Source organism: Eimeria tenella, genomic scaffold (assembly GCF_000499545.2).
Source record: "Eimeria tenella Houghton genomic scaffold, Eth_scaff18, whole genome shotgun sequence".
Lineage (NCBI taxonomy): Eukaryota > Apicomplexa > Conoidasida > Eucoccidiorida > Eimeriidae > Eimeria > Eimeria tenella.
Window position 1 is genome coordinate 178,762 of NW_013541630.1, and position 19,543 is coordinate 198,304.

Here is a 19,543-nt window from a genome sequence, read left to right on the forward strand (position 1 = left end):
GTTTGCAACAGTCGTCACACAGTATTTGGATGCTCATGTGTTGCTAACAACCGGAAATGTGCAGTGTTCTGCTATTCTGACGTTATTACTTCCCAAGCCAGCACCGTGCCTCATCGTCGCCAGTTAATTATGAGGCTCTGGTCAACCGGACAATGTTGCTGCAAAAGCCTGAGAGCCTTTTATTGGCTTTCCTGATGTAACGAAATGCTTTTTGCATGTCATTTGAGCTAAGTGGGATGAGCTTCTTCACAACACGGTAGGGAAATTGCACAGTCATACTGCATCGTACGTGCAGCAATAGCATCCAGAGGTCATCGAGGAATTACCTGTTTATTTCTTATTCAAAAATCATCCGGTGCACCTCAATGACGTAAACCAAAATGGATCTCCCGAGTACCTGGATGAGAAGACACACCCAGTGGACGCAAATGATTTCACCTGCTGTATTTGAAAGTAGCCCTCAGTGTCTAGTCCTCGCTGAGATGGCAAGAGACTCAGATAGCACTTTATCCTAAAGAATGTTGCTACGGGGAGAATAGCTGAGAAAAGTGCAATATGAGTGTCTTGCCGTCAATACTGTGGTCAGTGGCTGTGGCTAAGAGCATGACATGAATCTCGCAATGCCACAGGACACGATGAAAGCAAACAATTAATACATTAAAAATATTGAAAATATCGGACGATGAAGAAGAAGCTAGTAAACATCTGGTAGTCACGCCAACTCACTAAGTAAATACAACCCACCTTCGAGGTGTGTGCGCTAGAATTCGTTTCCAGCGTGAGAGCCCCTAGGCATGTCAATGGGTTTACTTGTTAACAGCCAGCACCCACAGCCGACTATGCGCTTTTATTTTAACATGTTTGCACAGGTGCTAGAATTGGCGTTACGCTCACGGTTTAGCAGGTGCTTAGGGTACATTTAGGATTCCCGAAACCCACGTGATATAGCAACACGAACACAGAATATATTTGACGATATTTACTGGCCTTATGTGGCTAGAATAGAACAGGTCAGTAGAGCAGGAAGAATGGTAGGGAACGAGTTGGCGAATAAGTACATGGAAAGAACATTAAAAATCTTCATTAGAGAGAAGGGAAAACGGGCATGACAGAGCGAAAGCTCGCGGGGATGCTATCGACCTTCGCTTTCAGCAGGTACATGATCCAGCAAAACAATATGAAGGTGATGGCCGCTTCTTTCCCAGCTAGGCAACGTATATGATCCTAGAATATTTCCAGAAAATCCGCGAAAGAACGTGTTCATCGCCCGATAGCACATCGATAGGAATTCATTGAAGCGTCCGTAAACAAAAACTGGAATTAGCATACCATACTAATGATTGCAGACCGTGCTAAGCTGTGCCCTTAGTTTCGTGGCTAAGCTCAAAACGATTTGCCAAGGCCATACATCAGCGGAATGTGGCAAGACACACAAGTCAGGGGACGCAAGTCCACTCTTGTTTCATGCTGAAGGCACCGCGCAATTGTTTTCACAATAATTTTCAGTATGCAGTTATTAAATCCTGTATAGCGTCTTTTTCCGATATATCTAGACCGTATTTTATTCCTCAGGGACAATTGTTACGGTCTTGTGCATGAATCAGGGAAGCGCCATCAGACGGCCTAGCGCAAACTGAACGTCCGCTACTCAGCAGGCATAGCCAGTGTCTCTGGGTCCTGTCCAGTAGGAACCTTTGATTGTAGCAAACTAGACAAATTCACTCCTGCGAATACAGAAACCAGTCTTGCCTGCTGCATCATGACAAGCCAGTGCAAAATTGCTGAAGCTTGTCGACCGCAAGAAATTATGGACTCGGTCAAAGCACAACGTTGTCCATTCTTATACCTCTGAGTGCGCGCAAAATACAGAGTCTTCTGCGCATTATCGGCGGTATGAAGCGTCTCAATAACTAGACAAGCGTGACTACTCTGGGCTGCATGGCAAAATGATAAATAGAAGAAACATCCTCACATGAGGAAGCTACCAGCCTTTAATCAGCAAGCGATCGGCGCGCTCTTGTATCTACAGTTCCTGTATTGTTGTACTTGCCAGCCTATAGAATCCTAAAACTGGCGTCCTAAACTAAAACGAAAGCCACGCTCCCCTGTGGCTCATACGCGCGTGATACACAAAAGCAAACATTCCATCGTAGGGTGCAATAGGAGTGCGCTGCAACCGCTCGGAGCCAGATGTTTAGTGCATACGCTAGTGGTGTCTTCACTATTCATGCAAATCGTGCAAATTACCCGTACAACTTCTGAAAGTATAGATTATCGCACAGTCCACGGCAAACCAAAAACGGCGAACGAAACCGCAGGAAAAAAACCCGAGAACTTAAAGCCAAATCGAAGTACCGAGGACATATGGTAGCGCAGCTATCTCACTGCATAGCGATTCGATTTACACCTACTGTGTAAGCTTCGTCGAACGCCTCTTGAAGAGTGGGTTCGTAATTGACTGTGTCCTGCGGCTGGTCCCGCGATCATGTACATCACGTTCCTGAGTCGTGCAGCTCAAGGTAACTAGGGTGAAGCCGTAGCACGCAACGGCATTGAACAGTCTATTGATAAATCACACGACAGCACTCACCCTCAAGTGACGCAAATCTACGATCTGTTTAATCCTCCAATTACTGCTTCTCTGCATCACCTCGCGAGAAACGTAGCCCACTGGAACACGTATCTAGCAAGCATTACTCAACTCGTTCCCCACGCAGCGTAAATGCATTCAAAGCCATTGGTCGCACACAGCCTCCTCAGTGACGGCAGTACCTCCTCTACTTCGTGTTTCTGCAAATATGTGGGGGCCGGGCCAAGGTAGGTAATGAATTTTCCTGCTTTCGCGGTTAACCCTAAATTGCCATGCATTCACGGATTCTCGAACTGCGAGTGATGCAGCGGGGAGCAGAAACATATTTGGCGAGCTCTCCGCCCACTGCACTAACATTTCCTCGGTCCGTCTGTCAAATCAGTTTCCGGCAGTCCTCGTCCATGTTTGAACAGAATGCACTCTATTAAAACGTTATTGAACTAACCATTTCCTTCTTCCTACTCGCGGAGGCTTTTCTTTTGCGCCAGCTTGTTTAGGGCATCGCCAGAAGCACGCAAAGAGCTACTGCCGAAGAGTGCTCGTCTGTAAGCTAGCGTCAGCCCAATTGTGAAGATCTGCAACCGACTGGACCAACGGCATTTCGAGTCGCGGGAGGCTAAAGTCAGAGCCCTTAGCTCTTCGCCTGTACGCTTTGTCAACCCGATTCGGAACATCTGCACCAACTGCACCAACGGTATTTCGAGTTGTGGGAGCCTCAAGTGAGAGCCCTTAGCTCTTCAATTGATATTACGCAAATATCGCCTGTGTATGTGTCGGGACCTGCAGTAAGCGAACTTCCTTTGCTGCTTTACAGGATTCTGCATTCGGCTATTGTGCGCTCCAGTTCAACACGCACGACGTAGCCTAAGGCCGACCACCCTAAGAAGCTTCCAAACAGCCCGAAATCCCGTGATGTTTGCAGGTATTATGATTCGTAGAGTAGGACGGATTTCTGCAGAATCCGTTTTTAGCTGTGGTCGATTCCCAGCGGACTGCGGACAACTACTGAGGACCCACACATCGGTCGACATTTTCGACGTTCTTATGATGTTTCCAACGCTTGCTTCAATGTCGCAGCGTAGAGTCACGATTAAAGATTTTGATTCAACAAAAAGTTCTTGTGGCCAAGATATTTTAACTCTGGCACATCAAATTGGGTCCTCTGTACCTGATTAGCCGTCTATTTCATTCGTCGTTCTGGAATAGAGACTGCCAGCGGATCAAAAGAGTTCCCTGAAATGATTTGCGCAGGAAGAATTTACTTGTGTGTCGAACGCTGTGGCACTGTATTTGTCAAGTGCCGCTCACCAGCAGGCGGTATGTTGGCCGCATCGGGTAGTGCTGACAGAAGGGGAGCCCAGCTTAAAAGAGTAGTTGACTCGATTACCTCACACAAGCATGCTCGTGAAAATTTCAAAGAACGCGTTTGGTAGGACCTGAAATCTCTTTCCGAAACTCTGTCGAGACAGCAACGTTGCGCGGCTCTTTCACAGCGGACCTGCCATTCAGAAGGCGCCCTAGCAGCGCACGTGAGATCCTCCTCTGGTCATAGCTCGGTGACAATTTATTCTGAGCCAAAACTTACGAAAGCTTCAGTAAAGTACGCCCTAGAGGGATACCAGCAAGTGGAATGAATCAACGTCCTTCTCCTGGGAGCAAAGACCTAACATAGGCCTGTTGAACTACATAAAATGATACCAGCAAAATTGCGGCATCACGCAAGCCCACACGATGTGTGTGGCTAGACGACAGCACGACACTGCTCAGAAACAAAGCTACGAGGGTTCTCGTACGTAAAAATTCTGCTCTCGAAGGTAGTGGAAATGAAGTGCTTCCATCGGGTTAAAGCAGAAAATCCTGTTTCGACTGCTATGCTAGCTTATTTATAAGCAGGAAATCGGGTATGGATGGCGCGAAACGCTGAGCAAGTGTTGGGCAATGCGGCAAGATTTCAGAGCCTGATTTCACCACCGGTTGAAGAGGCTGTGAGGCAGAAGAGCGTTTGATAAGGGTATTGGCTCTTCGAGTCCTAGAGCCAGTATCCAATTTCACGAACAAACGTAGAATGCAAACCTACTACTGAAAGAAACTGTTCCATGCCAGTCGAGATAGTCTCGTTCATTGAAGAATGCTAATCATATGTGGAGATGCGTTTATAAGAACATATATGAATGCCCAGCGACTGTGTTCTCTTCGGGACAACAGTCTGAAGAAAATTACAGGCACAGAAGCACACTGCACAGTTGGCTTTAAGCCAGTTGTTCTCGAAGTGGGCTTCTGTAGGAGGCCGCACGAAAGATAAGCACGAAAGATACGGACATAACAGAGAGAATGAGCGTTGGCCCCTAGATGCGCTATTTAGATGCGATTCTGCAGCAGTCAAAAATCGTAGCGGATGCAGGGCAAGGGGTTTCCACCGACGATAGCCGTTGTTCAGTACATGGAGGAACTGCAAATGCCATAAATACCGGTGCCATGTTCAAAGACCGTAAAGCTTCAACTTCACTCGTCCTGCTTAGAGTCACTAGAGAAAATTCATAACGATGCTTTCCCTTTGCATTTGCATCCACAGAGTTTTTGTTGTCGATCCTGAGAATGGGGTCGCAAATCGTCCAAATGCCATTGACTTCTAAGGCCAGATTCGTTACGAAATCGAAAAATGTGCATTCGCCGTAGATTTTTAATTTGCAGATGCACCTAAGCTGGTATGGCGCTAAACCACCAGGAGGCAAAATGCAAACCACTGAAAAGATGCAAATACGAATATATTTCGTATGCAGAGGATTTCTTTGCAAGCAGCTTTAAGTTGATGTTGAGGCTCCGCTGGTTCGTGGTGATGCGACTATGGATCAACTAAGCCCACAGAGACAATTCGCAGTTTTTAAAAGAAGGATCCCAATACCAAATAGAAAAAAGCAATGCGTTGGCTAGAGCATTTAATGAGTCGCGCCAAGAGAAAAAAGAAAACGACTTGAACTGAATTTTCAGAGCATTCAAAACAAACACTTCTTATGTCAGTTATTTCACTGGTGCTTGAGCACAGTAAATGCTCGTAAGAAAAACCTCATGTTCGTTCCGTTGATGCATTTTCCGCAGAGCCGTTGGAGTACTGTTGATTTTTAGGTAGCTATTTGTTGTGTGCTATTTGTTGTGTTACCGTTACAGGGCCATTTACACATTACTGTATTTGTGAGGCATAGGTTGACTCGCAAGCAGAAGGTGAACAAAGGCTGCCAGCCTTCGCTTTTTAAGTGGTGTGGTAGACCGCGAAACATGGCCAGGGTTGTGTAGTGCTATAAGCTTCTCTATACTTCTGTACCAGCGAATGCTGACGTACTAGCTAAACATTTCTGTTGACATTGGGAACACTAGTGACACGCGAAAACAGAAAAAGGCACAAAACTGAACTTCCCTAACCACGCCAAAATCCGAATAGGGATGCGGGCTATGCTTCTCACGTTATCGTTGTAACCTACAAAAGTAGGCATCAGTGAAGAGGAAGTAGAAGTTGTTCACCTGCTGCTCTGCTGGCGCTGCATAGTAACGCTCACGTACAGCTCGTATGCTTAGTATGCATAGAGAGGAAATGGGCTGTATTGCAGCAGAGCGGGTGCAAGGAAGAACGAGTGAAGTACATATCTGGAAGTAACTCACTGTGAAAACTGTTCGTTACTGAACTTCTTATGGGATAAGAGAGCAATCTACTCTAGGCGCGATCGCAATAGGCCATATTGCGGGATCGCTGCGCATTACCACAGATTCGACGGAGAGTAACGGCCACTAAATGTAAAATGCTGCACTTTCACGCCATAAGAATAGTTATCCACAGCACATTCTTGCTCGGCGTCTAGACTACTGTGTTTCTCTGTCTCCGGGTGCTGTCCTCCGCAAGCAGTGACCTCTTATAAAGCGGTAGTTGCGGGCAATCGACGCAGTCGCTTCTTTGCCTGGTACCAAAGAAAATTCCCTATATATTTCCGTACACTAAACGAGATAACAGCGCTGTCAAGTGTAACTGAAAGCAGTACTCTGTTCCCAAACAGGAATCCTACTACCATGCGAAAACTCCGTGTGTCCTCCATCGGCAGTATCGATTTCTTCTGGTTTTTGTCAGCACCGCTGCGTACTTTCAGAACATACCTTGCTTCCCCAGGGCACAGAAGGCCCTTCCCCGAGGAAATGATTGCCCATTGAATCTTTTATGCGTACGGTCAAGTAACCATCAGGGGCGTACAGCTGTCTCACTTGTTTCTCGCAATCCATTACTGTGAGGTCGGCAGTCAATATGCAAGGTTGATTCCAGCATTGTATGTCTGCAAGGTTGATTACAACATTGTAGGACAGCCTGCACAGCAGCCTGCTCGCTCCGTTGCAGAGTCCCATCAACACACGCAAGAATTAACTGTACTGCGCTATGTTTAAAAACTGAGGAGTTTCTGGCAGAAAGTATTGAGAAGACCTATCCAACCCTAGTCCTACGTCCTTTACTGCGTTCGAGGCAAAGGTGCTCGAATTTGTTTTGGCGCTGTTTATTGGTTACAGAATTAACGTGAACAAGAAAAACTGTACCGTCGTCTCAGGCGGTCGAGCGCTCGTGCTCAAGTGGCGCCAAAATTCTCTAAGAGGCTGCTTTCTGACGGCTACAAGACACGAAAAAGGCCAAAAACGGTTTAAAGCCGATTGCTAAGGGAGATCTAGCGGATTAGCGTGCAAAATTCAGCTGCTTTAGGCAAAACCAGCCCGCGAGCGAGGAGTTTCTGATATCTTCTCAAGTGCTATTGTGAAGCAGATTCGCCGTTTTAGCAATGTAACGCAGCAAACTCTCCGAAACTCAATCACTCACCGTGCTTCAGCTTTGTCTTTTAACTCCTGCAAACTTTGCATTTTTAATTTTTTCTGTACGAATTCTGCTTTTGGTCGGCACACGCGATTTCACCGAGTGTTTCTCAGTGAGGCCTCTTTGATTCGTGTTGACACGAATACCGAATTGACGGGAATATACAATTTTCTATTATGCCTAACAAGTACGTGCTACATTGTAGAATATCTCGAGGAGTGACGACGGATTTACCGCGTGAATGAGTGGAGCCAAAGTATGCCAGCTAAGATGTGAAGTGATCCTAAGTGGCGTCCTTCAATCTTTTCACAGCACAAGAGGATCAGAAACTTCCGGTGTAACTGTGTCCTCGGCAATATGAGAACGAAAGGTGCAAGGGTAGTCACGAGAACTGCAAGGTAGCAAGCTGGGGACGTTGGAGCCGCGGGCAGCGCCTGGAGTTACAGGAAGGTGACAACATTCCCCACACGTGATAAATTGTCCCATGAATGCCTGCTTCATAGACGATTGCTTAGCGAAGCAACGATCTCACGTGTCAGCTTACGCTCCAGGGGTTAGGGTGAGGCTGCGATCCCTGCGACATACGTGTCAGCCGGTACGAAAAACATAAAACATGCGTGGTTTGCAAAAGTGAAGTGATAAGGCTGACACAGTGAGTGAGCCCGTTTCGGAGGGCTAGTGCTGTCACTTTAGTCTGCGCTGTTGTTCGAAGGAATAGCTCCTGTAGTTTTCTTCATTATTGATAGCTATGTTCTCATGGCATACACCAATCCCAGGCGTAACCGAGGAGAAAAAGCAGTCCTTCTAGCCTAAGAAATGCGATTCGTCTCAAGGATACTACTCTAACCGGTATGCACTATACTTTTTCGTACTGTTTGTGTTGTGTATGTTGGTGGGCTAACCTAGCGTAACCTTCTGAGTTGATTGTTGTAATCTGCCCAGCGCATGATAGGACGTGACGCCCTATCAGTCAAGGATGCATGAGCGCTACGCCACATAAAATGACAGTGCAAAACAGAATTTTGTACGTGACATGTATTAGATGAACAGCATTTTAGGGAACACAGGGTAAAACTGAAGCCGCTGGTACACAGGATGACTACAAAATGAAGGAGCTCGCGTAGTCATCCAGGAACTTGCTAATTGTCGGAGCGCGTTGTCGTGGATCCACGCAAATGCCAGAGCCAATCACCACTGAATGCTAGTGGCTGAAAGGGCCTCAGGAAATCAAAGGACATTTCTCGTAACTCTCGTGCCGCCTTAGGTGACTGACTACAGTCATTGATAGTGTAGACCGCGCCGCTCGCCACATTCGCATGTCAAGCTTACTGGTCTTCACTTGGGCTGATGTCAGCTACTGGCATACCTTCCAGTGTAGCAACGAGCAACTAGTCGCTGGCTCTCACGTCAGATCAACACTGACACAGTTTCTCTCAATCTACAAACTAGTACCCAAGAGAAGCAGGAGCAAAGAGCATTAATTCGATTATTCGTATCGGGATGCCTAAATAGCGTATTCGCATGATCGACCGACAAACAACGCTGCATTATCGACAAAACCAAATTCTAAGGGTGTGTGTACTGCAGTAAGCCACTCTGCGTCATTGGGCGCTAGAGGATACGCACTGCTTTGTAAATTTTCTTAGCCAAATTCCCGTAGTGTACAGACACTACAATAGGGCTTGCTGCTGACAGCAGGAAGATAGCTAGCAGGCGGCCTACAAGATGTCGTAACGCTGAACGCGGACAGGACCTTCTTACTAGTATCAAAGCAACGCAATTTATCGGCAAATTATCACGAGTACAGTAGACGTGTCTGTAAATACCTGGAGATTGGGGCTGGCGATAGCGCCGGTGCCGGCCTCCTCCCCACAGGGCCTAGGAGGTGAGAACCCCGAGTGCGGGGAATTTTCCAGAAAACAAATTTTGGAAAAAAACAGAAATAAATGCATTTTATGATATTTGGACTACTATTTAAAGAAAAAGCGCCGAAGGTATACGGTTATCATAGGCCCCTACTCGTGGGGCAGGTAGCAGCGCAGTCCCACCAGTAGGTGCTGTGCACTACACTAACGCTCAACTGTTCCCGTTTTAGGAAATAAACATTGAGTGCAGCTAGGCATACTCCTTTTCTGTTGGAGGAACAGAGCACCGTTTGTACAGGTAACGCCGTTGCTCCAGAACAGCAACTCATTTGACTCAAACAATGCCTAGCTACAAACGGACAACGCGGCTGCTGCGCGGGTACCATCTTCTGAATGATGGCAAAAGTCCGGCTGTCACACATTGGACGAAAGGCGTAACAGGCTTGAACCAGATTGACCCTTGGTAGCCTCCTTTTACTCTAATCGTTGCACATTCTTTCGAAGCCAAATAAAGCCTGTGCAGGTTCCAGAAGGCAATTTGCGCTGGGTACCTCTGTTCTTAGTGTAGAGCAAACAACAGGTTTGCCCTACCGTTTTTATTCGCTAAACACTGAAGTCCTACTGTCAGCTCTGCCCTATTGAAATACAGGTTTTCAGCGCCAACGAAAACACTTGCCGTGCATCCATCTGCTTCTCATTTGACGAACCAATCCGTCGTGCCCGCAGAGGCAGGGACGAACTCTTGCGACTTTCGGATCTTCAAGTGATGTCCACGCGGCCGCCTAGTATGCTGTGCGCATTAGAATGAGAAAATTCACTAGGTCTTTGTAATTCAATGTTTTTCAAAACACGCCGCTGGCGAATCAAGGATCATGCGCAACTGGAGCACAGCAGCTTCCGCTACAAATCAGTCTTAGCAAGCACTGAGCAACTACCTCCAAACAAACTTTCGCAGGCCCCGAAAGTGCCGCGAACGTTGCAGCAAAAGGTTGGGGCGCCAGGGATGTATCAAGGTCCCTATTGGGCGCCTTTTCATCTAAAGATGCTCACGATCAATACACCTTCATCCTTTCTAAGCAATTACAGGCGTGAAAATCCAAAGGCTCTATTCATTGGTTCGCAATGCGGTTTCAATGCCACAGTGAGTTGAATAATGTAAATCAACTGAGAACGGTTGCAAAGCACAAAAGAAAGGTGCACCCGTTTTCGATAGCAGCAATACACTACAGAATCTTTTGAGGTCCCCACACTTTGTTGCATGGCGTGAACCATCAGGCTTGTTTATGAACCCCGCGGCGTCAGAATGAGACAAAATTTTGGCATTGTTGCCACTTTTGGCAGCAGTTTGGTATTATCACCAAATGCTTTTATCCAAAGAATCAATGAAGGCGCAAGCAGGTACGTGCTGACGCTGTGGCAATATCTGGGTGGTTGCTGTCGTAGCGGACGACTGGCACGCAGGCTAGTATTTTCCATGAAACGGTATGAAAGGAGGACTAACGGCTTTCGAATACAGTATAGTGGCCTTTATTACTACAATGGTTTTTTGATAGCAAAGAGTGAAGCTAGTGGGATACATAGAGCGAGGAGCTTTCTTACCTGCTTCATTGCTATTAGGCCTAGATTCTCAAGAGAGGCGTGAGATGATCATGCAGGAGTACATTTGATGAGCTTACGCTTAGCTTCATCAAGAAGGCCCTGAGCTGTAATGGCCATTCATAAGAGTAGAAAAAGCCAAATCCAACTTTTACACCAGAATATTAGCAGGTTTCTGTAGGCTTCTAAACTGACGCATTGTGTGGGAGGCCCCGATGTAAGATAGTGCGGCGAGATAATCCTTTGAGTTGACGCCTAATAGATACAAACAGACTACTTTGTGCTTTGAAAATGTTAATGTGCGACCGGGAAATCTGAAAGGCTACAGAATCTGTGGGTTTTTGCAAAATCAGGGAGAAAACCTTTAGAGTTTCCTCGGGAGCCCATGCCACGAGATATGCATGCCTGGAGCGCTGAGAAAAGCAACCATCAGGGTCAAACAGAGAGCGGCCATCTTCCTGAAATCAAATTCGTTTCATCCGCCAACCAGGTGGTTGATCTTGACGCTCCCTATAAACAGTACAGAGAAGACTGAACAAGCAGAATTTACAAGCAGCTACTATAGCAAGGCCACACCTTCATCACTATTTTCTTCGTGGTACGAGCAAAAGAAATCAGTTAATTACCAAAAATACGGACATTCGGCAGGTCCTGCTTCGCTAGGCTGATACTAAATTAACAAAATGACGATGAAGAGCGAAATTTTCAAGAGAAAAGCAACAGAGCATCAAAACACGTGATGCCGCCATCACGTACTACATCACGTTAATTTATGCATACTGTCTGATACGTTTTGATATCGAAGGTTTATGGTGCTGCCACCGAACCATTTTTTCGAAACCTCAAAGTAATTGAAGATGTACGTGCATATGCAGCCTGCAGATCTGGATCTCGAGATTTTCAGCGATAGCGACGAGAAAAGCACAACCAGATTCCACACGAATGTTGCTTCGTTCTTCGTAAAGAAGCCAAAAGCTGCAGCACTGTGAAAGCAACAGTGATAGTATATACAGAGAACGGCTCTGACAACAACAAAGTTACACTGCCATGGAAGAACGTAGTGCCTTTGCCTTAGAATAAGCAAAACAAAAGTCACATGCAAAAAACTAAGTGATTTTGCGAACAAAAGTGGACTGAGCAGAGAATACGACTATCACTGAGCACAGTTGAGCAGCAGTTGAGCTTTTGGGGTTCTAGAACTGATGGCGCAAACTCCCTCGCGGCAGGCGTCGACGGATATCCTTGTCTGTCCCTACTTTAAATGTCGAAAAATTCGGCAAAATTGTGAGAAAAAGCGACAAAAACGTGCTTTCCAAGATTGTTTCGCTCACAAAAAGTGGCGTGCACTCAAGACTTAAGATAATCATGCATGCATTGCATGCCCACTGCTCTGCTCAGCTCTTCGTAGCCCATGGTTAACCAGCTCACTGTACGATAAATTTGCTTTCTTTGCTTTTTAGGGAGCTCAATGCCGAGTTTATTGCGTGCTTTAAAAGTTACGAGCTCTGCCACTTTAGGCATAGGCAGCGGGGAGGCATGGAAGAGAAAAGACTCTTGCTCCCGCGGTAACCTTTTCGGCAGGAAAACTTCATTCGCTGACAAAGAAAATAGCAAATGTATTCTTTGTTACGCATTTGTCGCCCGTTTTCATGCAGGCTACCAAGGAGCGGCTGGGTCCCGCTGTGTTCGGGGAGCGATTCTGCGTTTTACAGCCACGAAGTAGCTTTGCAACCGCAGTCTGACGACTCGATATATCCGTTTTGAGGTGCACTGAAATGGCTATTTCCTCGCAACAACGCATCTGAAAGATGGCGCTTTTCTCGGCACCAGCCGTGCATTCTTCAAGTGACTACAGGAAAAATTTTAGTGCAGAAGGGTCAGATATTAGGTCACTTGTCGTGCCGATAAAGTCATCCCGACTAGGAGTGAGTTCTGTGAAAGGCTTTCTGATGTTTCTACGGATACACTGTAGATAAAACCACAGAATATCTCGGTGTTTCCAGATTATCCTATATTTTGGCGAAGTTCCAGGAAATACGTCTTGCGATTTGCGTACTGCGCTGTATTATTTTTGGCGCTAGAAGTTAATGGTAGCACTAACCCTTCAAAAGCATTCGCGTACTGATAGCGAGAAACTTGAATTTCTCACTTTACACCTCAGAAAAGTACCTGAGGTTCGAAGATATCTGGCGTTTAGAAGGCAGCAACGCTTTTTATGACCAAGGCAGACAGAAAATGCTCTGATATGCGACATGCATAGCCCTTAAGAATAATGCTTTGCAACTCAGCTGACTCACCTGCCGGTATCTGCTGAGTTTTAATCTCCTATACCTACCGCTCCGACGTCATGTATCCTTGCAGTCGCAGTGTAGCAAGGCAGAAAAAGAGCAGCTTCTGCGGGATGCCACAAGTTCTTTGCAGGAAGCTTATCTTGACTTGCTTGGAATAATTCCCACAAGGTAGGCAACTTACCACATGGCATGCTCGATGCTAATCCTGACAGCTAGCATCCGACAGTGCGTTTTGTCAGGTTTTCAAAGGATAGCACCCTATCCTCCGAAATTTTAAAGTGTTAGCCGCTGCTCTGCACACAGTACAGTTTAATGGAGTCAGGACTAGTGCCGCTAGTTTTCAATGGTATGAACAAAAATCCCCAAAGATTATTTTCTGTAAACTCATTTAGGAACAATCGGAAAATTGTACAGAAGAACCTGAAGCTCTGGAAATGCCAAATATCTGTATCCTGGTCCCCAGGAGGGTACACTACTACTACCGGCGGCGCTGCGCTTTTAGGCGGCATGGAAGCAAAAAGCCGTAGATGTGCAGGGACTTAGCGTCAACTCTTATTACTGTTTCGCAAACACCAAAACGAAAATATTTTTCTGTAGAAGGCGTGTGTCTTTGCCTGATTAACTCGCTGTAGATACTCAGAAACGCAGTCTTCGTCTTTTTCGTGGTGCCATTGCTTCCACAACAAGCGTATTGCCCCTCATGAGCTTAGAGCCACCGAAGCTTGTTACTGGCTGCTTTGTGTGTGTGAGTATTTAGAAGAGATGCCGTTGCACAGGAGCTCGTTGTCGAATTCCCGCACTCCAAGCGTCAAGAAGCACCTGAGCAGAAAGATACTTCTGGAGAGCTACCAGAATATGAGACAATTGTAAGCGCGCAACTACATTTTCCACAGTCGCTCCTCAGAAAACGTGGCTCTGTTTGTCTATCTGCACACAGCCGCCTTGGTTAGCCGTATGGCACACGCCAACATCGCTGAAATGGTGAAAATTGAATAATGCAGTTCGCATGCGGTGCCAGCGGTGCCATCATACAGGACACTACGCCAGCACCCATGCCAAAGCGAAGATATTCCGATGAGAGTGAAGAGAAGGAACGTGAGAGAGAAATTAGATTGGCCCGAGACATGGAATATATGTAGGTAGTCTATTTGTGCCTATTTTAAGGGAAGGCTGCGCTTTCTCCGACAGTAACAGGATCACAATTCCACTACGGTTCATGCAAGCTGTAGGGCCTTGCATCAAGGAGCGGATTTTTTGTTACGGCTTAAATAAAGACCACTGCTCCGGGGAACATGGAGTTGTCGGCGGCTACGCAGGAAAGGACCTCTGGCATTCTTTATGTAAATGCTGTATTGCAGGCGCTCAACTAACCTATTCAGGCTATTTCAGAGGATCAGCTCGAATCCATCTGAGCTTGAAGAGCTCACGCAGCTGCCTGCTGCGCAACAAATGCCGCAAACGCAGAAGTTTGGTGCCAGCTGGAGAAGATCATCAGCAGAAAGCGGAGACCTTTACTACCAAGGAACGGCTCCAGCGTATGCGGCCCTCTCAGCAACCACAACGCACGTAATTGAAGCAGCTGCCAATGAAGCACGCAGGCGCAGGCCGCTCTCATCAATAGCAACAAAGCCAAAGGTGTCAATGCTGCCAAGGCAACTGAGTTCAAGATATTTATCTCGAAGCGGCAAGCTGCGATCGAAAGCCTTTGTCGCAAATGAAGATAGCCTCTTCATCTGCCTGGTCCTTCCCGGATATGACCAGTGATGCTGGATGCGTGAGAGATTTTGATATGCGTCCCTGTGTTCGTGTGCAATGAAACAGCTTTTCCTCGCCAAACAGAAATCTTGCGCAGCACCATCGTCGACCGACAAAGGGACTCTGCACCGAAAAGGTACTTCTCAAAAATAGGCTCAGAAGATGACGGAACGAGAAACTACAGGAACACTGTTTCGAGTCACCAAGAAGCGTTGCAAAGGCTTATAGCCAGCGGGATAGCGGGAGCATCGGGTAGTGGAGCAATAAGCAAGATGCTGCTGTCATTTAGCGCCCAGTCACGGGCTAAGTGGCAACGATCATACTCTGGTAAGGCCTGAACAACGCCTTAACCATGATGATACTCAAGCCTGAAGCTTGAAAGAGCCAGACTGCATTTTGATTTATGCAGCGGCAAGAAGTAATACGGAGGAGCAAAGTGTGTTTCAAGACCTTCGCGACAAATTTATTTTGCCTTACGCCGCATTCCGCAGATTGCCGCTGGTGCGTAAACACGTCCTAAAGCGTCAAGATGCTCTTTGCATATCTTTGGCTTGCCTATCTTGAATGACGGATTGCTCACCACTTCGCAGTGCGAAATCTCGGTACCAATAATTTTGGCAGAACATAACTCTTGAGGAGGAGGGTGCCAAAAGAGACTGGAAAACGTTGATAGTAATTTGTTATCCTTTTTTTCTTCGATTACAAATTTGTCCCGTCGCACGGTGTCATGATTTGACTAGGGTGAATGGAAAGTAGTCCATTGGTCTGCACTACGAGGAGCAGATTTTCTGATGCCAATTGCATTTGAAAATTACGCAGAATCAACTGAGCCATTGAAGGTAACCACGGCTACACTCCAACTATGCCTGTTCGAGAATTAGACTCACGTGCAACTCTGCGAAAGCAAGTGATTCTGCTTTCAAAGAGAGGAAGCTATAACTGCTGTTGGATGAGTGTGGCACGAGCAGGTGTCACCAAACAGCATGAAGGAACGGATTACTTCCGTGATTGGAGAGAGCCTTCTTTTGGAGCTGTTGACGCATCGCCCACTCAGTGCAGCGCAGGTAGCTGAGATTCAAGTGTTGCTGGCATCAAAGTCTGTAGCACGCTTCGCCTTCGCCTTCTGCCACCTCGTGCACTGGATCTCGTTTGGCCAGACACAACCTGATGCAGCCGAAGATACTGAGACTCTCGAGTGTGATCCCCAGAAAGCAGGCTTCGAATCCTCCTCACCTTCAGACTGTGCAGATGATGGCGTCGAATTCGTCTCAGCTGCTGATTTCAAGAAGACGCATGATCATGCAAGGGGGTCTTCTCCTGGCCTGCGCCTGAAAAAGGGTGGTCTAGAAGAAGACCAAGAAATTTTTGAAGAAGTACAAGCTGTGAACGCGATTGCAAAGACTTATCCAGCGGCAAAGCAAAATACCGAAAATCCGAATTATATTTTTAGGGAAGAGCTTCTTCGCCTTCGGGGAGGAAGCGCTAACCTCAGCAGTCTCTTTGGTGGGGGCTTTAGTGCAGCGGACAGAAGGTATGGGGTTCTTCACCAGGCATCTGGGCCGGCACTGACCTCCGAAAGCAACAACGTGGAAGAATACGAGGACCTGCAAATCCCGCTCAACACTTGCAGAAGAAGACTGAGAGCTCTAGCGGCTGCTGAGATAGCTTATCGAGATCTCATGGAAAAGATAAAAGTGTGTTTCGCCGTCCTGCACAGCAGTGTATATTGCCAGCAAGCAACTAACGTGACAATGCGTGCAAGCTGACCCTTTGCTGCCAAGAACGCTGCTGTTCAAGAGGATTTAGTGGAATGTTTCTCCTCCGCAGGCCAACTTCGGAGCATTCGGCATTTCCCTCATTTGCCCATTGTCGATCCTCGCTGTTAAGGATGCCATTGCTTGGGCGCTGAGACAGCAATTGCCCAAACTGCTGGGACAGAAGCAGCTCCAGCTGGAACTCGCTGATCGCATTAATTCGCTTTTCGCTCAGCTTTTTGACCAGCAAGGGTATTTTTCAAGGTAAGGTAGGCTTTGCCTATCAAAACATCCGATATCCACCGCATATCACGAATGCTGTTTGACACTATACTCCTGGCTTGCCCTTCTTAGGTTTCCTGCTATTGACGCCCATCCACATACCCAGCAGCTACAGAAGAGGGTAAGTTGTCTTGAGCACGTTGCACTGCTGGCTCGTTGGACTGAATAGTTGCGCAATTTTCAGAAAAGATCAAGAGCTCAATGTAATTTTAACGGAAGTGCCTGTTGCTGCAGTGTTTCGAGGCACAGAGCAAAGCGTAACATGAGACCTCACGAAGGACAGTTACAGCCATGTTCATGTTCGCCTGTTCTTCAGCTGGAGAAGTACCAAGCGAACTGCCCAAAACCGCCCGTTTCCCCAGTAGAATGTTTCCAGACGCTGTGCTCTCCTTTAGACCTCACGCAGTGCACGGAAAAGCTAGAGCAGCAGGTAAAGGAGCTCCAAGATGAGGTATACAAGCAGCCTTCGATTCTCCAGCTGTTCCGTGAAGATTTGTCAATGCCGATACAACAGCATACCGGAGATGAAGACCCGCAGCACAAGCTATTACGCCTTCAAAAAGAACAACAAGAACTTTTATCCACTAGGGATCCCAAAGTGTTTGAACCTATTACGAACTGGAATTGCCCAGGTGAAACCTTTCGTTCACCAACTCCAGTCGTTAATGTAGGGTGCAGTTTGTGTGCACTTGTGTCGCAATCATGTGCTACGAAGATTGCCAAGTTAATTTTACGGGGGAAATGCAAAATTGGCTCCAAATGCTTTTGGCATTTTAGCAGCTGTAGCTGACTCTACGCGAAATGCACTTGTAAAAGTTCCGCTGCTCTCAGACGGGGGCATGTGATTCAGGAGCATTCCAGAGGCTGCCACAGGAACCCCAGCGGCAGAGCGTTGGTCCGAAATCTACCATGTATAATAAGATTTCCTCGTGAGCTGAAAACCCCATTATGACTTCTCTTGTACAGGGAAACAGGAGCTATTTGTAGGCGCCATTTCGTTTCAAAGAGGCACTCGTGGGCTGCAGCTAAATGCGGTGACTCAGGAGCTTTTTAGATTCCTGTGCTCTGTTTTCTTCAGGACGAGCCGAGTAATGCTGTGCGAGATGCTTGGGACCCTTACGCATACCGATCCGAGGGTGCGCATGCTTGCGCAGAAGGACAGAAAACACCACTACATGTATTCCGAATTACGAGGGCCTCGAATGGTTCCTCGTTGTGCGTCTGGTACGCATATCTCGTTTGCTGCCACGAACAAAGCAAAAGATAAGAAATCATGCGGGGTCAAGCTAAGGAGTTCCTTCCAGAAGGAGAAACCTATGAACCGCGCAGTTTCCAGAGAAAATTGCTCAGAAGACGTTCTCCATGCTGCGCGGGAAACTAACAACGTGTCGGGCCATCAGGCTAACTGCCTTGATGCAGATGGAACCCAATCGGTGGGCATAGGCTAGCCGAAGGCAAAGTTCACCGAGCACTCTTTATGCCCACACTTACCACAAATGGACTGTTTGCGTGCTCTTCAAAGAGCTCATTTTTATAATATTTCTATCATACTTATTCCAGTGCTGCATTATGAAGCAAGTTTTGCAGGCAAGTTGCTGCGCCGCAGTCGTTTCAGGCTAATGAGCCCATGCATTGTTCATCGTCAGTGGTGAATGAAGAACTCTGTGAAGATGAGAAAAGATATGAGAACAAAACCATGGCTTGTACAGACGTTTCTGAGATAAGGAACGACGAAAATAGTGCAGGGCCTCAGCTACAAAACCCTCTCATGGAGGAGGAAAAAAGTATACAGAGCCAATGGGAGGCTTTTTGGCGAGTTGTCCCAGTTGCTAAACAATCCCGCAACAGAGGAAAAATACTGGGGAGGTCTCGCTGCAATGCCGGCAACGTTTCTGCGAAGACTACGAAGGCAAGGTGCCCCCGCTCCTTGGGAAACCGTTCCCAGAAAGTCATGGGGACCATTTGATCAAAGCTCCAGAATACATAAATACGTAAAATGTTCCAGCTCCGCGTGCCTTCCGTGCATACGAACAGCAGAGATTCAATATTTCCTTTGGTCCGAAATCAGCAGTGTGCATGGATGCCCATCGACTTGCTAACTGAGGGGGTGGCTGCGCAGACACATATCAAAGTTGAGGGAAGAAACCCAATGCCACTTTCAAGACGGCAAAGCAGTAGGAAGCATGCTATTCAGCTAAAAAGTAACAAGTCACGGAAACGCTTTGCCACGTCGTGGGACTTTTAATGTTTTATTTGTGTACTTAAATGCTTCCGAGAACAGAGAATGGAGTATGTGGGGCTCGCTATGCGTAGGGCCACAAGGGGAAACAAGGGAACTCACGATCAAAAGAAAGCCTACAGGACGCCAGCATCTGGAAAAAGAAGTGGCCCAAAGTTTGTTGGAAAGTGGAGTATCGCAGCAGGTGGAACAGCTCCAGCAGCAACAACTGCTCCCTCAAAAGCCGAGCAGTGCAAGGCTGCGCCGCAACTGGGCAAGCATACCAGGTTACTATGGTAAACGCAAGTCAGAGCTTCCAAGATATCCACAGCAGCGCAAGCGCTGACTTCTTACC

General features: G+C 47.0%; 1 protein-coding gene across 1 annotated transcript; it reads left to right on the top strand.

The window, feature by feature from the left end:
• Positions 1 to 15,917: 15,917 nt before the first annotated feature.
• On the top strand, positions 15,918 to 18,418 carry ETH_00017875 (uncharacterized protein; the record flags this gene model as incomplete). The annotated part of the gene is made up of 6 exons (XM_013373883.1): positions 15,918 to 16,679; positions 16,762 to 16,952; positions 17,043 to 17,091; positions 17,287 to 17,637; positions 17,802 to 17,899; positions 18,049 to 18,418. 6 exons carry the CDS (start codon positions 15,918 to 15,920, stop codon positions 18,416 to 18,418), a joined length of 1,821 nt encoding a protein of 606 aa, XP_013229337.1.
• Positions 18,419 to 19,543: the final 1,125 nt, after the last annotated feature.